Source organism: Apodemus sylvaticus, chromosome 12 (genome assembly GCF_947179515.1).
Source record: "Apodemus sylvaticus chromosome 12, mApoSyl1.1, whole genome shotgun sequence".
NCBI classification, from domain to species: domain Eukaryota; kingdom Metazoa; phylum Chordata; class Mammalia; order Rodentia; family Muridae; genus Apodemus; species Apodemus sylvaticus.
The window spans coordinates 83207953-83227661 of record NC_067483.1 but is presented as its reverse complement, the minus strand read 5'-3'; the positions used below and the strand labels follow the sequence as shown (position 1 = coordinate 83227661).

Genomic DNA, 19709 nt, shown 5'->3' with positions numbered 1-19709 from the left:
AGGAGCCTGAATAGGGATCTTCTTCTTCTTCTTCTTCTTCTTCTTCTTCTTCTTCTTCTTCTTCTTCTTCTTCTTCTTCTTCTTCTTCTTCTTCTTCTTCTTCTTTCTTCTCCTTCTCCTTCTTCTCCTTCTCCTCCTCCTCCTCCTTTTCTCCCTCTCTCCCCCTCCCCCTCCTCCTCTTTCTCCTCCTTCTGGCTTCTCCTTCTCCTCCTCCTCTTTATCCTCCTCCTTTTCCTCTCCCTCCTCCTCTTTTTCTCCCTCCTCCTCCCCCTCCTCCTTCTCCTCCTTCTCCTCATTCTCTTCTTCCTTATCCTCTTCCTCCTTCTTTTAATAATAATTTTTCTGGCACATTTGGAGACTGAATCAAGGCAACCTTAAATTCACCCTTCCAGATCAATCTGGTGAGACCTTATCTCAATAGAGAGTTGCTGATATAACTGACTTACCTAGCATGCCAGGCCCCTAGATTCAATCTCTAGTACTTCAAATAAACAAAGCGACAGTGGCAGTGTTCCTCTTTGTATACACACAACAGGACACACACATGAGTTGCCTCTTACTGCACACACTCTAATTCTGGTTATGGATTGGGGTGAACAGAACAGGTGGAGGTAGGTGCAAAGCTAATCACCGCTAACCCTATCATTTGGGTCTACCCAGGCTACTGATTTTCTTTATGTCCTGATGTGATCATGTTGACAATGATGAGAGACATTGCCCATTTGTTTCTCTATGTGTAAAAAGTTGGCAAACTGGCTGCAGCCCCTGTGAGGTTACCAGAGCTCCTTGAGCAATCTCTATTACCAGCATGGCCTGAGGCAGAGAGACGTGTAACCATCTGATGGTGTGGCATCCTCATCTTGACTAGATCTGGACCTCGTGGCCTCTTGTACAGCAGCCAGTTCTCAGGCTTTCTCTTCACTTGGATGTGGTTGGGAAGAAGGATGAAGCCAGATTTATCTGCGGGACTAAATTCCTTTTCAGGCTTCTCCTCCGTGACTGCAGGATAAAGGGTACATTGGTTAGTAAAAGGCATATAGACAAGTGCAGTTTCCCAACTTCTACCACTAAAGATTTTTCTCCTCTTAGATAAGCAATGTAGTGATTTCAACAATCCTGTGCATCTGAAGAGTATTGACAGGTGGGGTGGGACTCCCAAGGGTTGTAGAAGAGCTGCTGGGCTACCTAATGAGGTGTGTATCCATTCTAGGACCCATGTATACAAACGGGAAAGGGTCAGCAAGAGGATCTGTCACACACGTAAGCACAGCTCAGAATGTAACAAATTCCAGGCTAGCCAGGGCTACATGGCACGACCTTGTCTCAAAAGCATTCCTTAGGACATTGGGATGGCTGTGTGGTTAACAGTGCTGGCTACACAGGCATGACAACCTGAGTTCTATCCTCTCACCTCACTGTGGAAGAACTGACTTCCAAAGGCTATTCCCTGACCTCCACATCTTTGCCATGCACACACACAAATAAAAAATTAAAACCCATAGGTAGGTAGATAGATAGATAGATAGTAACATTCAATCAGTGTTTATGGGATACTAGTTGAATACCAGACATTCCTGAGATATTTCTGGGATTTGCTTACAAAATTGTATAACATATAAAGGGAAGAAGAGACGTACAAGGTAAAGAGACAGAAAGCTCTGAGGCTCAGCCTCTATCTTCAGTTCCATTAGGCCTGAACACTCTAAAGGGTCTTGTCTCTGCTCCTCCCTCCCTGCAGCTGGGAAGATGGGAGACTCAGCTCCATTCAAGATCTGCACTCCCCAACAGAGGGAGCATCCCCATGCTTCTGGTGTCCTCTCTGCCATTTTAGGCGAGGTCTTTCCTCATCTCTCCACCCAGCAGGTTCTCCCTCCTTCCCAGAGTGAATCAGTCTAAACATCCGCCCTTAGAGGATTTACAGTCCCGTAGAATAAAGACAATGAAGAGAAATGAGTTTTCAAAAGAACAAGAACAACAGAACACCAAGATGTCATTGTAGAAAGGGAGGAATCACTGGCTGACAAAAAGTCAGATGGTGATGGGGGTTGGGGAGAAAGATAAACCTGACTGATGGAGGCTGGCATTATTTGTGTACCCTCAAAAGGCTATTCCTGCCAGGAGATGACAGCAGCTCATGGACCTTCGAATTATACTGTGTGACATTTAAACATCCGGGTTTAATTAAATGTGTAAACTTCTGAGTTTAAATCCCAGCTGTCACTGGGTTCTTTGGGGATCTTTGATAGCTGTTTATTTCCTATTATTTCATTTTTTAAAGATTTATTTATTTATTATATGTAAATACACTGTAGCTGTCTTCAGATACCCCAGAAGAGGGCATCAGATCTCATTTCAGATGGTTGTGAGCCATGATGTGGTTGCTGGGATTTGAACTCAGGACCTTCGGAAGAGCAGTCATTGCTCTTAACCACTGAGCCATCTCTCCAGCCTGATTCAGTTTTTGTAATTGCAGAATGAAAGTGTTCATTTTAATGTACTGTTGGAGCTCATCAACTTGGCTAAACTCGCTGGCCCTTAAGTCCCTGAGGTCTCCTGTCTCCATTTCTCCAGTGCAAAGATTACAGGCATGCACTGGTGCACCTAGCATATTATGCGGGTATTGGGGATCCAAACTTAGGCCCCCCAGGCTTGCAGGCCAAGCTCTTTAGCAACTGAGTTCTCTTCCAAGGTCCCTGAGTGTAACTTTTTGTGAGAAATAAAATTGTGAGAACTTTTATCATTAGGTTTCCTTTGGAGTATGTTGGCATATATACCATCTTCAACATCAATTTTTTTTCTGTGCTGGATGTTTCTATAAACTTTGATGGCTTGTTCACGATAGGGTTTCTCTGTGTAACAGCCCTGGCTGTCCTGGAACTCACTTTGTAGACCAGGCTGGCCTGAAATTAAGAGACCTGCTTGTCTCTTCTTCTTGAGTGCTGAGAATAAAGTCATGTGTCATCCCACCAGGCCCTTTATTTGATTTTTTTTTATGGGGTCAAGAGGTTGAACCCAGGGACTTGAGCATGCTCATTAACTGCAATGGAGTTACCAACCCTGTCCCTCTAGCCATGACTAATTTTAATTCCATTATGTTGGTTCTTAAAAGCTATATGGTCATCTTCATTTCTAAGCTTAGTATTTGCATAGATATAATCTTATATTTAATATTAAATTAGATAAAAATGTAAAGAATAAAAATATAGGGAACTAAATATATGAATTGTAAAACCCAACAGAAATGTATATACATTTTACCTTTCACTTTCGGATTATTCATACCATGCCATTTCATCTGTTCCTTACAACTAAAAGCAAGTATTATTTTTATAGAAAACTCCTCTATTGCCAATAGCTCTTCCTTGACTAACTGGCAGCACGGCTGATGCATGGGGCTCATCTCTAGTCCCACTCAGTGCAAAAGCTAACAAAATCCTGAAGGCATTTTCCACCTTGATTAAATGGCTTGTAAAAAGTGTTTAGTGTTGTCAGTGTGTCCATTATCGGGTACTGAGTTAGTGATGGACAATAAAAGCTGTATGCCGGATTACACCCCTCTTTTAATGCTGGACACCCTGATAACTAGATAAGGGAGCACAGGTTAAGTCAGGCCCATGGGAGCTTCTGGTGCCACTAGCATAAGATCAGATCATGAGATCTGATGGGAAAGATCTCAGACTTATCAGCTCAGGCTTATCACTTAATTAGCATGTTTGGTACCAGCTCCCCACATCTGAGAAGGACCTCCCGTTTCCTTCTGACTTAGTTGTAAAAAGAGAACCCTTTCTAATAAGAACACTTGCTTGATCCAGCATTGTAGGAGAGTACCAGGACAGAGAAAGGGGGGGGGGGGAGATAGGAGAATGGATGGAGAGAAGAGGATTTATGGGACATATGGGGAGGGGGGAACTAGGAAAGGGGAAAGCTTTTGGATTGTAAACAAAGAATATAGAAAAAAATTATATATATATATAAAGAAAGTAAAGACAACAACAGACTTTTATAAGGAAAAAAAAGAACACTTTGAAATCTAAAAAAGCATTGCATGTTATTTTCTGTGAACACGTAGGGGTAAATGCTGCTGGGAAGCTCACTGATACCAGGGTTCCCACTGCCTGCAGAGATGCAGTAAGACCCCAAAGTGAGGACAGTCACAGTTGCTCAGCCATGTCATATCCAGTTGCCTTCCAAAACCACTTACAGGACTTATCTGGATATGTACCAAGGTCGCCTCATTTGTTCAGATTCACAGGTTCTATTTGATTTTCCTCCCCTGCTATCTAACGAACATATGGATTTTATCTCACTGAGCTAAACACATACATATCTGGAATATTCTTGAAAATATGCACTGAAATAATTTTAGTCTTAGAATGTTATGGGTGACAGAGAAGTAATTAAGAACACACTTTGTCTGTCTCTGTCTCTCTCCCCCTGTGTCTGTCTGTCTGTTTTTCTCCCTGTGCATGTGTGTGTGTGTATGGGGGGGTGGGTGAGTATGTGGGTATGGAATTAGAGTACTCTGTGGGATGCACAGAACTTACTTTATCATGACCATGAGCGCCCTTCTTCTTTGTATAAACGCCCTCCACTGAATCTCTTTGTGCTTCAGAGCCAATGAGGGGAAGGAATCGCAGGCTCGTGGGACTTGGTACCTGCAAAGCACAGACTTCATCAAGTATGCTTAAAGTGTTTACTTCTGGAATGCAAACCTGAGGTTGGGGTGCCACGTGACTTCAATTCACGTGCCCCTTTTGGATATCCATTGTTCTGTTTTTTTTTTTTTCCTGTGTTAGTTTGGCTTGTCTAATTTCACTTTTCAAAAATTTTTTTGATGTGTTTGAGTGTTTTGGCTGCATGTATTTCTGTGTATGTGTGTGTGCTCTTGGTATCTTCAATAGCCAGAAGAGGAGGGTGCTAGATACCCTGGAACTGGAGTTACAGGAAGTGTGGGCTGTCATGTGGACACTGGGAATTGAAGCTAGGTCTCTGGAAGAGCAGCAAATGTTCTTAACCATTGAGTCATCTCTCCAGCCCCATGGTTTTGAGATTTATGTATTTCAAGCTGGCCTTACACCCTTCTGTTTCTGTCTTCCTAATACTGGGAATTTAAGTTCAATCTCTCTCTCTCTCTCTCTCTCTCTCTCTCTCTCTCTCTCTCTCTCTCTCTCTCTCTCCATACATACATACATAAACATTCAGGTTTATGTGTGCACTTATTCTTGTGGAGGTCAAAAGTTGATCCCAATTCTCTTCCTGATCACTCTCTTCTTCATTTACTGATACAGGATAATTGGAGCTTGCCCATTTGGGCTGGTCTATCTAGCCAGGTGGCCTAGCAGATCCCCTGCCTCTGTGTTTTAAGCACCTGGATTGTAAGTGAGCTGTCTCAATTTCTCAGCTTTTACATGAGTTCTGAGGATCAGAACTCTGGTCCTCATGCTTGTATGGAAAGCACTAAGATATTCCCCAGATCTCTACCTTAGGTTTCAAGAACTGCTCTCTCATTGAGCCTCAAGCTCATTGATCAAACTAGAATGATCAAGAACTCCGGGGATTTTTCTATTTCTCCCATCGCAGCACAGGCATTACAGATGCACTGTATGTTTTTGTATAGATTCTGGGGACCCAAACTCAAGTCTTTATATTTGTATGGCAAGAACTTTTAATGACTGAACCATCTCCCCAGACATTCCCTGTTAATTCTTGGTCACTGTCAGCATCATTGTTACTTGTTATCTACTACAGTGAATATGTCCTTATAAAGTAAAGTAATGCTAAAGACCTGTGTTGATATTGAGTTGCATATTTGGTGTTTGGTTTATTATTTCCTGACTTCATTCATTAGATACTTAACACTGGTTACCTTGGGTGGAGACTTGGATGACGGATGACTTTGGGGCACATAATAGCATAGGCACAATGATGGAGTAGCTAGTGATTCTCAGGCCATGCTGGAATATAGGGACCGTATGAGGAGAACACAGTAGAAAACAGGGTCCAAAAGTCTGGGAGAGCCACATTATAGAAAGTTTATATGTTCCTCTAAGGCATCTGGGTTTTATCCTGAAGGTATGAACTGCTGGGTCAAAGCCCAAAGACACTCTTCTGTGCAACAGCAGAGGTGAATAATTCAAGCTACTAATATACATGACCCGTGACTTCCCTGGGATAAGAACCACTACATTTGTAGAAACACTGGAGGGCTAATTGTGTCAACAATGAGAAGTCAGATTTCGTATTGTCCTGTTACCACTTTAGTTCTAGAAACTTCTAACTTACCCTGTATATAGGCAGAGAACCAAAAACAATCCCTGCCTCTCGGTTTTCCGTCATGAAACCTTCCAAAGCATATCGGCGAGTCTATAAAACAAAGCAATGATTTACTGGAAGGGGCACGTTCTAGCCGTCAAATATCCATCAAAATATGGGGGTCAAGCCTAACTCACTGAAGTAGATCTTAGGCAAGTTGTCTGTTGATGGCAAATGAGCGAAAGAGGCTGCCCCAAAGGAAGCTTGACTGTAGTGATATTATTGGCACTGCAAACTGCATGTCAAAAGGAAATTATCAGAAACTGACTAGTTTAATCAGTTATTCCAAGTTACTCACAGCTCAACTGGTGTGGAAGCCTGTTCCCTCACTGGACGAGAGAGGTGGCAAGATAACAAAGTGAGAGAAGAAATGTGGTGTATTCAAGTGTTTCAAGGACTCTACAAAGCATTTCTAAGGATGTTAACCAATTTATTTAATATTTCAGTTATCATCTTACCTTTAAGTGTGTGTGTGTGTGTGTGTGTGTGTGTTGACTTTTGGGACAAGTCTCTCTAAGTAGCCTAGGCTGGCCTGGAACTCACTATGTAAACCAAGCTAGCCTTCTGGCCCAGCATTGTTATGCCCATCTCCTGAGTTAGTATACACATAGCAGGGCACGGTTCCTTTCAACCTTGCCAGATCCTGCCACATTGATCTTCAACGACTTTCTAGCAGTTTGTATGACTGCCCCTTCTGTTTGTCTGACAAACAGAAGATTGCTGTTTGTGATGGCACCAGACTATTTAGATCCCGGAATGCCCAAAATGGAATCCCATGGTGTCATTGAAGTGCATGTCTCTGTGTACTGTGTACTAACGAGCTGCCTTTCCATGTGCTTATTGGCATGTAATTTTTTTTTAGTGAGATATCCAAGCCTTTAAAGCAGTTTTAGGACTCTTTTCTCTTTAATTTTTTTTTTTGGAGGTTTTCTTTATATTCCAGGTACCAACCTCTGCTCGTTTATGAGTGTTCTGAAGATGGGGTGAGTTGAGGAAGGTGATGTACGCTCTGCCTGTGTCAGAGGTACCCCAGATGAGTCACATCGTAGGGACAGAAAGCTCAGAAAGACAGTGAGTGTGACTGCTAGACCGCTAGACTGTGGGGGAGGCTTAGACTAGAGATTAATTCAGACTGCTGTGCTTGCTTTATTTGTTGGTGAGCCAGAGGGAATTAATTAGTTAATTAATTAATTCCAGACCTCTGGCCTCACACTACATCCATCCTCTAGCATGGTAAATAATATCAGCTTATTTTTTATCGGACCGCCCAGTAAACAAAATGTGCCCTGGAATGGACATTCACTGCTGGGGACGTTGGAAACAGAGTCATTGCAAGCCCTTAAACTGGGGGCACTACGCATGGACTCTACGTCTGAGGGCAGAGGTGCTCCTGACTTACTTAAGTGTCCCTAGAGTTATCATTCCACTCCTCAGAAATACAGAACCTTCCCCACTGAGTAAGGGGGACCTGCGACCACATGCGACCTGTGACTTTGATTATGCAGGGAGGGGGTACACAAAATGAGGAATGTGGGTTCCCCATCTTCCTGAATCTCTTAAAAGAAACACAGATCCTGTGACACCTCAGTTTCAGCCTGGTAAGATTTACCCACTGCTTCCTCTTCAGTTTGATTTCTTACCTACAAATCTATAAGAGAATTAATTTGTATTGTCTGTGCCAAAAAAGTTGTCGTAGTTTTTTAAAGAGCAACAACAAAAAGCTAGCGTTACAAGAGTGAGAATATTTGAATTCAAAAATTCAAAAGGCAAGGTAAGTTTTGTTATGTTAGCTACCTTTGGAGAAGAAAGAGACTTGAAAAATTTAAAATCGTGTTGTACTTCAAAGGGATTGGGAGGTGAACGCTTGAAAAGCAAAGACATTGAGCTCATTTTTTTCCATCTGCATACAAAAATACAAAAAAAAAAATTGTCAAGTACATAGCTATAGCTTTCATTTCTTGCCAAATGATCAAATATCCATGTGTCCTCCCTGTCCGCTCCCCGCATTGCCCGACTCCCACGGCATGGCACCAGTCCCAATGACACTGAGTCTACCTAATTCGTATTCCATTTTGCTACCTAGATCTCCCTCTAGGGAAACTACAGCGATTTCTACTCTTCCAGAACAGTCCATGTGATTAAAATCAATTGTCATTTGGGGAGAGCCCTATATAGTAAAAATGGGGAAAAGTCTTATAAATTCAATGCTTGACTTTTGAATGTTAAAACTTCTTTACATATGTATTTAGAAAGTCATAACTGAGCACTAAAAACACCTTTAAAATGAAATCAATAATATGTCTCGAGATATGATCATTCTAGGCCCAGTGAGAAAGCTCAGTGGGTGAAGGGACCACCAATTGATTGATGATATCAGTTCAATTGCCAGGACCCACATGGTGGAAGCAGAGGACTGACTATTGTCTGCCGTTCTCTGACCTTCATGTACCCTCTGTTCCTTCCCCTGCCCCCAAGCAAGCAAACAAATATAATGTTACAGAGTCTGTAGAACAAGGCTTAATTTGCACTCCAGAGCAAACTTAGTTTTTAAAGACAGTGAGCACAATCATACATTTAAGTTATCTGAGTTATGCCAACCCTTTCATGCTTTGGTATTTAAAAGCTCAACCTGTCCCCTGTGCTTGTAGTATTCACTACTTGTTTTTCAGGACAATTCTTTGAGTGTCTATTGGGTGCTGGCATTGATCCGAGAACAGGGGATATGAAGACGCATTAGCAAGACTCTGGCTCTCAAAGGACTCATGTGTAAAGAAGACTCATTCTCAAACTAGAACACTAGAATAATTGGAAGTATTAAGACACATGATAATTGATATCAATTCAGCAGAGGCTCGAATACCAAGAATCAATCTTCTGGGCACAGCGGGGAGGGATTATGCTTATTAGGTTGACTGAGGTGAGAGACCCTACACTAAATTATTCCATGGGCTGGGGACCTGACAGAACACATAGGAAAAAGTAAGATAATCAACATTGTCACTCTTTGCTTCACGACTAGCTGTTTCAGGCTCCTGTTGACATGACCTTCCTGCCAAATGGGCGGTGCCATGTAAGTGTGAGTCAAAACAAACTCTTCCTTGAGTTATCTTTGCTAGGTATTTGGTCATAGCAGCAAGTAGAGTAACTAATACAAGATACATGTATATTCAGGTCTGGAAATCCACCCCCCCCCAATAGGGAGATTTATCACCTGTTGCTGGATTTCGCCACATTCGATGGGCCTAGTTCTACATGTCTTTCTCATATATTTTAGCCAGGCTCCTTTCTATTGCCCCTTACTGTCCAGCCAAGGCAAGCCTTGAGCCTCCTGGTGGTGCATTTTAGTCATCTCGAGACCTGTCTTCCTCAAGTTGTGTTTTTGAGTCCTGGAGTTTCTGACACTTAGCTTCAATTCTTATTTTCAGCATTTATTACATTCCTGGCACTAAACAATGACATTCGGCCTTCCTAGCTTTGACTCACTTAAGACTCTCCAAAAGGACTTTGTCTTTTGCCTCAAGAGGTTCTGACTTGGAAGATGGTTATAAGCCACTTGGTATGGAAACTGAACTGTGGTCTTATGTAAAAACTCTTACTGTTCCCCATAGTAATAATTGTGCCATCCCATAGTAATAATTTATTTCTTGTCTGTTCATTTCAAGAAAACTGAATGGTCTCATGACCACAGAACCACGTCTTCAGTTCATTTGTTTCAGTGGTTTTTATTTGCTTGTTTTGTTTATTGACAGAGAGTTTTGCTAGGTAGCCCATGACAGCCCTGGGAGTACTTAGATTGCATGTATGAGCAGCCAGAGACATGGTTCTATTAGACTTTTGTAGCTTTGTCTACTATATTTCTCCATTTCCCCCCTGGGCTCCATATGTAGGATTAATCATGTCATGGTCTCAAATTATTTGGTGCCTCTGCTGACACAAATTTCTCTTTGTTTTTTTTTAATTAGTATTGCCAATTAGCAATTGGTATAGCCAATAAGAATTAGAAGTTTCGAGGACTAGTGAATTATTACTGAGTTATAATTTTTATTTACATTTTTCTCCCTTCCATGGGGCTTCAAAATTATTGAAAAGTTTTGATTTCGAATTCCCTGTTGCATCCCAGTGCCACCCCATAGTAATAATTTAGTTCTTGTCTGTTCATTTCAAGAAAACTGAATGGTCTTACCTTTCACGGTCAAATATCAGAGGATATTCATATTTTTGCCTCTTCTCTGTGAATTTGCTTTCTTCTTTAATCTCTATGGGATATTCATTAACATCACAAGGCAAAATGAAGTCACTTGTTTGGGATAAATCAAACATTCTTCGTTGTCCAAAATACCCACAGTAATGACCACTGGTGGAATTCCAGAGCCTGGAGAAGCAAGAAGGAAGGAAAAGGCAGTAACTGGATAGTCAGAAGAAGTGAGCTTGATCACAGGCCATAGAGCATATGGATTACCTTGGAAAGTTCTTTCAGGAGTCTTCTCCCTAAATGCTATAGAGCTAAACATATGTAAACAAGGACTTTGTAACTCAGGGCCTCAAGCCTACCAACTCCCATCCTGTCACTGGACTATATTCCAAGCCCTCAACATGAACATTTTTATCAGTCAGAATTCTAACCTGTAACTTTTTGGCATTAGCCAACTTGAGCTTTTGCCTGCAGACTTCACTGATGAAAACTAGAAGACAAGAAAGACATTTCCCTCCAGACAACCCAGCCATGACAAGCTCATCAGAACCCATGCTGACAGTTTATGGGCTAACTTACATCTTGCCATGGGCTATGTTTCATATTTACAATTAGGAAATCATCATCAACAGAACTCGTGAGAAGAGAGATCTGGATAGTGATACTGAATTCCCCTCACTTTCCAAGAACAATCCCAGTGCTCTGAAGTTCACAGCTGAGTATTGAGGAAGAATGATAAGGGAAGTTCTTTTCTTTTTCACCCTTCGGTATTATTTCCCTATCCACTGGCCCCATGAAGCTTCCCCAAGTTGCCCAGGTGATTTAAACTAATATAGAATACCATTAGCATGGATGAGTGCTTTGTATCTTACAGAGAGATGTTTTGTGTCTTCATTTTTTTTCCTTAGAACCTGGTCCAGTCACCCAGAAAGATCCTGGATAGACAAAGCTATATCATGAGATATTGCTCTTTGTGTGTTAGCCTCTCTTCAGACGTCTCTTTATGTCTTGGTTTCAACATTAATCAGGGGTTGTACTGAACTGACCAAGGAGGATAACCTAAAGGGACTCAGAGTAGATTCTATACAATTCAGGTAGAGACTACCTCAAGGACATAGCTACTGAGGGAAGGGACAAGCACTGGTATCCAGATGAGATGCCTCATACTCGACACAATCTGAGGATTTAACTTGAGCATGTTACATACCTCCTTTATTTTAGTTTTCAGCATTACTGAAGTAGTATGGCCTTTCGACAGCTGTTACCAATAAGGAAACAGAGTTATCAAGAGCATTTATAAAAAGCCCTTTTAACAGAGAAGCAAGAAGGTTAAGAGGCTAAATGAATTCTGCTCCAGACCCATACTAAAAGGATATGCTCTCCTGCCTCACAAGGTTTCCTGTTCTTCATGGTTCTGTCCCAAGTGAATAACCCCACCTGGTAATCTGAACCTGAGATATGGACCCTGACCACCATGAGGCTTCCAATTTCCTGTCCAGTGGACCAGGCTTAAGTCTCAATTATGCTTTTTTTTTCTCCACTGAAAAGTCACAATCATTTAATAAACAAGATTTAGAATGTTAGAGTGCATGCCTGTTGAGAATGTGGCAGCATATATTAGCCAAAGGATGTGGCTTACTTACAAAGGCAGCAGTGCTTTGAGACACCTATTAATAGAGACGAGCTCTATGAATTGAGTATCTGGGGAGTGTTCCACTTAAAGGAATCATAAAAATAATTTCTCCAGGCCAAGGACGACTGGCTTGGACAGCGCACTAGTCTAAATATCTGTGTCCCCCCAAAGTCATGTTGAACCCTAATTCCTAATAGGAAGGCATGAGATGGAGTCTCTAGGAAGTGTTTAGGTCATGAGAATTCCACTTTCATCAATGGAATTAGTGACTGCCTTAGTCTAGTTCTCTTTTCTATAACTGACTGTATGATGTATTGGGACGGAGAGATTCAAAACTACATGGTCATATAGGGTAAGGTTCTCCATGCTAGTAGGGGCTCTCTACAGAGTCCCAAGGCTGTCCAGCAGCATCAAAGGACAAGGCAAATTTATCTTCACTCATGACTTCTACCATTTAATTTTTTTTTATATTTACTGTGTGTGTGTGTGTGTGTGTGTGTGTGTGTACATGGGTTCCTGTGTAGCGGTTAGAGGCTAATTTGTGGAAGTTGGTTTCCTCTCTACTATGTATGTTTCCAAGCCCAAACAGATCATCAGGCTTAGCAGCAAGTACCTTTACTCTCTGGGTCATCTTGCCAGGCCTCTCTTTTCAGGAACCACAGTCTCATACATCAGCACCCTACCTCACAGCCTCACGTCATTACCTTGGTTACTTCTTAGGAGTCCTAACCTCTAAACATCACTGTCAAACTAGGTTCCTGCTCTTTTAATGCCTTAAGTCGGTGATGAACTTTTAACCAGAGTTTTAGAAAGAACATTTAAATTAAAGTAGTGTCCCTAACAAAAGAGTTCTGATGGAGCAAGGCCCAAAGGTTAATATGTTGGGCGTTGGGTCTCCAGTTGGTGGTGCTCAAGAGAGTTGATGGGCTTATGCAGGTGCTGATCTCATCAATGGATAAGTTCTCAATAAATAGGCTGAAAGGAAACAGGGTATAGTTGTTCTGGTCACTGGGGACATGCCTCTGAAAGTCATGTCACAGGCCCTTTTTGAATGTGCTTCCCAGCCTCAAGAAGTGAACATTTTTTTTTCCACCACCACCCTCTATCAGGAGGCTCTCTCTCATTGCTGGCCTAGAAATAAGGACACCATGCCACTCAGGACTGAAGTCTCTGATGCTCTGGGCCTAAGTAGCCCATGCCTTGTGGGCCCCTGATGTGGCTCAGAGGGGAAAGGCACTTTTGCCCAGCCTGATGACATGAGCCTGATCCTCTGCATCCATAGAAAAGTGAAACGAGAGAACTGACTCCAGGAAGCTGTCCTCTGACCTCCATATGTGCACCATGGCACATGTGTGCACCCCTATCACTCGAGCATGTACTTGTATGTCACACACACACACACACATACACTCATGCTCTTTCTCACACATGTACTCACTCACATGCATGCTTAAAACCTTCCACCTTTAATTTAATTTAATTTAATCAGGTGTTCTGTTGTAATGATGGAAAGTTGGTACCCCAGGGAACAAGCTCTAACTGTTCAATCTGCTGATATTTGATCTTGGACATTCCATCCTCCAGAACCATGAACAATATATTCTCTTGTTTTGTAAACAGTCCACTTGAAAGTGCTTTGTTATAGCAGCCTAAAGAGACAGAGATGGGGCTGGAGAGATGGCTCAGCAGTTAAGAGCACTGACTTCTCTTCTGAAGGTCCTGAGTTCAAATCCCAGCAACCTCATGGTGGCTCACAACCATCTGTAATGAGATCTGACATCCTCTTCTGGTGCATCTGAAGACAGCTACAGTGTACTTACATATAATAACAATAAATCTTTAGGCCTGAGCAAGCAGGGCCAACTAGAGCGAGCAGAAGTCCTGAATTCAAATTCCCAGTAATCACATGATGGCTAATAACCATCAGTACAGCTACAGTGTACTCATATACATAAAATAAATAAATCTTAAATAAAAGAGACAGAGACAAGAGGACAATGCTCATAGCAACAGAGGCTTCTATACCTGTGGTTGGTCTGTGTACATATGCACATGCACTTGCATGCATGCACAAATACATGCACTACACCTTTATCAAACATTTCTGTTGATGGGTAGATGAAAACAAGCCCAGGTAAAGACAAGAAGACCAAGTTATTAAGGGCATTTGTAATAATACTACTTTTTCCTACAAAAATAACAACAGGTTGCTTTTTTGACACACGAAATAGCTCTCTATGTATTTGCCTCCTCTATAGAATCATATTGATCTTGATATTTATAAATTCCCTCTGAATCTTCCAGTATTATAGTTCTTTAGTGACTTCTATCTGGAATGACATCAGGGTCCCCCTGCTTGTACAGGGCAGGTCCAATTCTCCACGTTGATCTCTCACTTTCCCCTTTAGTTGTTCTCTTGATCTGACCGGCAACATGACTTCCAACTTTAAGCCATTTATTTCCAGTCTAAAACCTCCTAGTGGCTTCTTTAAAGATAAGTAAGTATTCAAATCGACAGCAATGCCTACTAGGTACTACACAACTGTGTCCCCAACTGAACCCCCACCCCTCCCATCATCAAGCCCACAGAGTTAGCCAGGACCTGTTGAATTTTAATTCAAGGACAACAACAACAACAACAACAACAATAAATATTTCCTCCTTTAAATTTGTATTTCGATTGGTCTCATGTACTCGAAGCCTTGCTAGATCTCCTAATATGGTCTAACTCCATTCTTTTAAGAACTCGATTCGTTGCCATGATTTAAAATCATTTCAGGTGGGCAGCAGTTTGTCTCTAGAAATGTCATGGCATTCCCTTCTTTTTCTTTATATATGTCTGTGTATTTTTAGTATTTTGGGTACATGTGCTTAGCATTGATTACAATTAATTAGTTAAGTTCAAGTAAGTAAGTTATGTAAAAATCAACCGCACTGAAATAACTAGCCGACTTCCCTCTCTCCTTTCTGGGTGACCCTTTGTTAGGTGGCTCTCTTCCCCTTCTTCTCTTGTTTCTTTTCCTCATTTTTCTCCTTTTTTTCCTCCCTTTCCTGTCCTCCTCTCCTGTCCTTTCCCCTCCCTTCCCAATCCTTGCCTCTCTTCTTTATACTTCTTTCTTTCTCTCTCCTTTCTTTTTCTTTCTTTCTTTCTTTCTTTCTTTCTTTCCTTCTTTCCTTCTTTTTTCTTTTGTTCTTTCTTTCTTTCTTTCTTTCTTTCCTTCCTTCCTTCTTTCTTTCTTCCTTCTTCCTTCTTCCTGAGAATGTTTCTGAGGCCCATGTTTCTGCCCCCCTTTTACCATAGGGGAGTCCTTCCTTCTTTCTTTCTTTCTTTCCTTCTCTTTCTTTCTTTCTTTCCTTCTCTTTCTTTCTTTCTTTCTTTCTTTCTTTCTTTCTTTCTTTCTTTCTTTCTTTGTTTCTTTCTTTCTCTTTCTTTGTTTCTTTCTTTCATCCTTTCCTCAGTCTTTCTAGTCTTCCTTCTGTCCTGCTCTCCCATTTCTTTTCTTTCCTTTCTTCCTCCCCTCTCCAGCCCTCCTTTCTTTTCTCTTCCCCTCTTCCTTCATTCCTCTCCATCATCCCTTCCCTTCCTCTCTCTTTCTGACAAGATTTCTTAGTCTGGCTCACAATTCCTGAGACTAAGAGATCCCCTGCCTCTTTATCCCTCAGAGACCCAGGACTACAGCTCTGCTGCACTCTACCTGGCTACATGCTCTTCCCTATGACTATTTTTAAACTTGATTCCAGTCTCCTTCTGTGGCCGTCTACAGGTTTGAGTCTAGTTCTCTGAGCTGTCTATCCCATTTGATCCTCTAAAACAATCCTATAAAACCCAATTCTACTGTAAATATTTATTGTAACTTAAAAAAGTGGTATTTGCCTAATGAGTCTGTATAAGCGCAAACATTACAAAGAATGTTTCTGAGGCCCATGTTTCTGCCCCCCCTTTTTCCATAGGGGAGTCCTCATGTCCATGGATATAGAAAAAGCATTCAAGTGAGCAATAAGCTTCTCAAAACTTCTTTCTTCTTCTTCTTCTTCTTCTTCTTCTTCTTCTTCTTCTTCTTCTTCTTCTTCTTCTTCTTCTTCTTCTTCTTCTTCTTCTCCTCCTCCTCCTCCTCCTCCTCCTCCTCCTCCTCCTCCTCCTCCTCCTCCTCCTCCTCCTCTTCCTCTTCTTCTTCTTCTTCTTCTTCTTCTTCTTCTTCTTCTTCTTCTTCTTCTTCTTCTTCTTCTTCTTCTTCTTCTTCTTCTTCTTTTCTTCCTCTTCTTCTTTTCTTCTTCTTCTCCTTCTTCTTTTCGTTTTCTTCTTCTTTTCCTCTTCTCCTCCTCCTTCTCTTCTTCCTCCTCCTCCTCTTCTTCCTCTTTCTCCTCCTCTTCTTCTTCTTTTTTTGGTTTTTTGAGACAGGGTTTCTCTGTATAGCCCTGGCTGTCCTGGAATTTACTCTGTACACCAGGCTGGCCTCGAAGTCAGAAATCCGCCTGCCTCTGCCTCCTAAGTGCTGGGATTAAAGGCATGTGCCAACACTGCTCAGCTCAAAACTTCTTTATATAACCTTTTGGTTTACTTAAAAATCTTATTCCAATAAGTGTACTAAGATTGTGCTTTTTCTTAAGTCCCATGAAGGGGGTACACCACCAATAAAGATGTTGTAACCCTAGCTCATGGGATATACGGAGAAATCTCTAGTCCCATCTTCCAGATCCCAAGTCTGTTTGTTATATTGTCCTCAGATAGAGGACATATCAAATATTAAATTGGTAAGGATACACACCTGATCTTAGCCAAAAGTTCAATACATGACCCAAAGCACTGCATCTTAACTGAACACAACAACATTAGCACCAACTCTGACTCTGCTCATACTAGAAACCTCAAGTTCACAGGATGGACCAGTCTGAGTTTACCTCACTGAGCCATCAATGGAGGCAGTAAGCACCAGCTGCTTGTCTTCCACGTAGATCACTTGAATAATTTCTAAAGAATGGGCACGCCAGGAAAGCAGCTGCTTGAATTTCTAGATGGCAACAAGAAGATCTTGGAATGAATCAAAATATAGTCTTAAGCAAAATCATTTCTCGAGGAGCCACATTTATGAGTGGGTAGGATAGACAGTGATTAAGGCTCTGCTCTGATGAGCTTTCTCTTCCTTACTGAGGTGCCACAAATACCCCAGTTTTAGAGAAGCATCACTCTGCACATGCCCCTGCTGGAGAAAGGAGCTCATATACTTATTATTTTGTGATGGACTTTAGTGGATGATTGGCAGTTGTGGGAGACACAGTGAAGGCCATAGGAGAGAGGGAAAGCAGACCCAGGAGGTGAAGGCCAGGGACAAGGCTGACCAAGAGTCTAGAGGAAGCATTGACTATGTTCTTCTTTGCATGGGATATGAGCTTAGGGCGTTTGTTGTAAGGTATTGGCAAAAGGAGTAGGCACAACTTACTCTCTTTCAAAAGCATTATGAGGCTCAATTAATACCTTCTTTAATATTTGTCGTCAACTTTAGAGCCCCTGTGGGCCTTCAGAAGACACCCCTACAGTTTGTTCTGCAGCAATATGTTTCTTTCTACCCACTAATGGACACACTAAGATTGCACATCTCCTGGACTATCTACTTAGGGTCATCTCTGTGACCAAAGTCCCAGGAGCTTGCAGTTTTCTTGTGTGTCTCCTATTCCTTGAGACTTTAGGGGGTTAAAAATAATTCCTGCTGAGTTTCTTAGATGACTCAGTTTCCTGTGGCTGTTCTTAAACAGGCAAGCTAAAATTCTGCACTTTCCTACCTAATATTGTTTCAAAGCTATTAAAGAACATTTGATCATCCATGGGTTCTGCCTCTGTCTTAAGATAGCATCTATTCAAGCAATGCTGGGGTCATATAGCTTAAACTGCACAGGAGTCTGTACTTGGAGAGTACTGGGGGCACTTGCACTTCCATCTTCTGTGTCTCTAGGACAGTGGTCATCAAACATGAGATGATTTATGTATTTCTCTGGAAAGCTAAAGTTCATACCTTTTCATCATGAGGTGGATCCATGAAGGAGCTAATACTGCAAAGGATCACGTGTCCTTCTGTACAAAATTTAAACATTGGAGTCCTTAATTAGATATTACATTCTTCAGGCAAACACTCCCCAGAATGTCAAGTCACTTTGATTTAGGCATTTATATTAGTAGATAGAATAGAATCTGAGAAAGCAGATACAAAAGAAGGAATTTGAAGTCTGGGGATGTAGATTGGAAGAGGGCTTGCCTAGTATGCGAGAAATCCTGGTTTGATCCCCAGCACTGCATAAAACTGAATGTGGTGAGCCGGGCATGGCGGCGCATGCCTGTAATCCCGGCACGTTGGAGGCAGAGGCAGGTAGATTTCTGAGTTCGAGGCCAGCCTGGTCTACAGAGTGAGTTCCAGGACAGCCAGGACTACAGAGAGACCCTGACTCAAAAAACAAAACAAAACAAAACAAAAACAATCAAACAAAACAAAAACAAAAAACAAAAACAAGCAAAAAAAAAAAAAACCTGAATGTGGTGGCACATCCCTGTAACCTGAGTTGTCAGGAGCTAGAAGCAGTATGACTAGAAGTTCAAGGTCATCCTTGGTTATAGAGCAAGTTTGAGGCCACTCTTGGCTACCTGAAATCCTCTCTCAAATTTTTTATAAAAAGAGAAAGAATGAACAGCAATATTATGTCAGATTGTTTCATAAAAAAAGGGGGAAGAAACACTTCCAAGCTCATTTTAATAAGCTAGGATTACCATGATAACAAATCCAGATAAAAATCTAACAATAAAGGAGAATTATAGGCCAATTTCCTTGATGAATATAGGTGAAAAATAGAGAAAAAACCCTTGCAAACTGAATTAAAGAACATATCAATAATATCATTCATGTGATCAATTTGGGTTACAAATATTATAATATTATACAAAAGAGATCCCAAAAACCCTGTCAGAAACTTCTAGAATTTCAGAACAAGAAATTATTTGTAGGCTGTGCATGGTGACACACACTCAGAAGGTAGAGGCAGGTTGATTTCTATGATTTCAGTCTGTCTGGTCTAAATAGTGAGTTACAAGCCAACAACAACAAGCTATGTAGAAAGAACCTGTCACAGAACAAACAAACAAACAAAAATATCATTTGGCCCAGATCCCTTGGGAAGGGGCTAGAGTCCCTGAGGTAGGAGTACACAGCATTTTGGTATTAGCTGATACCCTGGGACATGCCAGACACCAGTCTACAGCTGTGTCACAGCCTGGAACCTCCAGAAGGCCCAACAGATTCTTAGAGACTAATCTAAGTCCTGAGGATGTCTAGAAGAACTGAACATCATATAAGATGAAGGATAAATTCACTGGTGCCTTCACCTGCATTCAAAAGTTGCCCATGCAAAGGGCTACCTACATAAGAACTCAACATTCTGGCCCCGGAGGACAAACAGGAAGAAGGGCACACACTACAAAAGTGGAAGGTTGGCTCTCATACCCACCTTACTATAACTGTAACTTTCTCACTGTGAGCATACCTCTTGGAGACTTTCATTTGTCTCTGTAAATGTCATGCATGTTTCTCA

General features: G+C 41.6%; 1 protein-coding gene across 1 annotated transcript in view; it reads right to left on the bottom strand.

Annotated features, from left to right (window-relative positions):
- Positions 1-918: 918 nt before the first annotated feature.
- Wdr64 (WD repeat domain 64) overlaps positions 919-19709 on the bottom strand; it is a 111150-nt gene continuing 92359 nt past the window's right edge. The window contains exons 22-28 of the mRNA XM_052200715.1: positions 18146-18204; positions 17037-17146; positions 10496-10684; positions 8107-8212; positions 6283-6363; positions 4545-4655; positions 919-999 (exon numbers count right to left, since the gene is read on the bottom strand). Of these exons, the coding sequence (XP_052056675.1) occupies positions 919-999; positions 4545-4655; positions 6283-6363; positions 8107-8212; positions 10496-10684; positions 17037-17146; positions 18146-18204 (737 nt within the window). The remainder of the gene's footprint in view (positions 1000-4544; positions 4656-6282; positions 6364-8106; positions 8213-10495; positions 10685-17036; positions 17147-18145; positions 18205-19709) is intronic.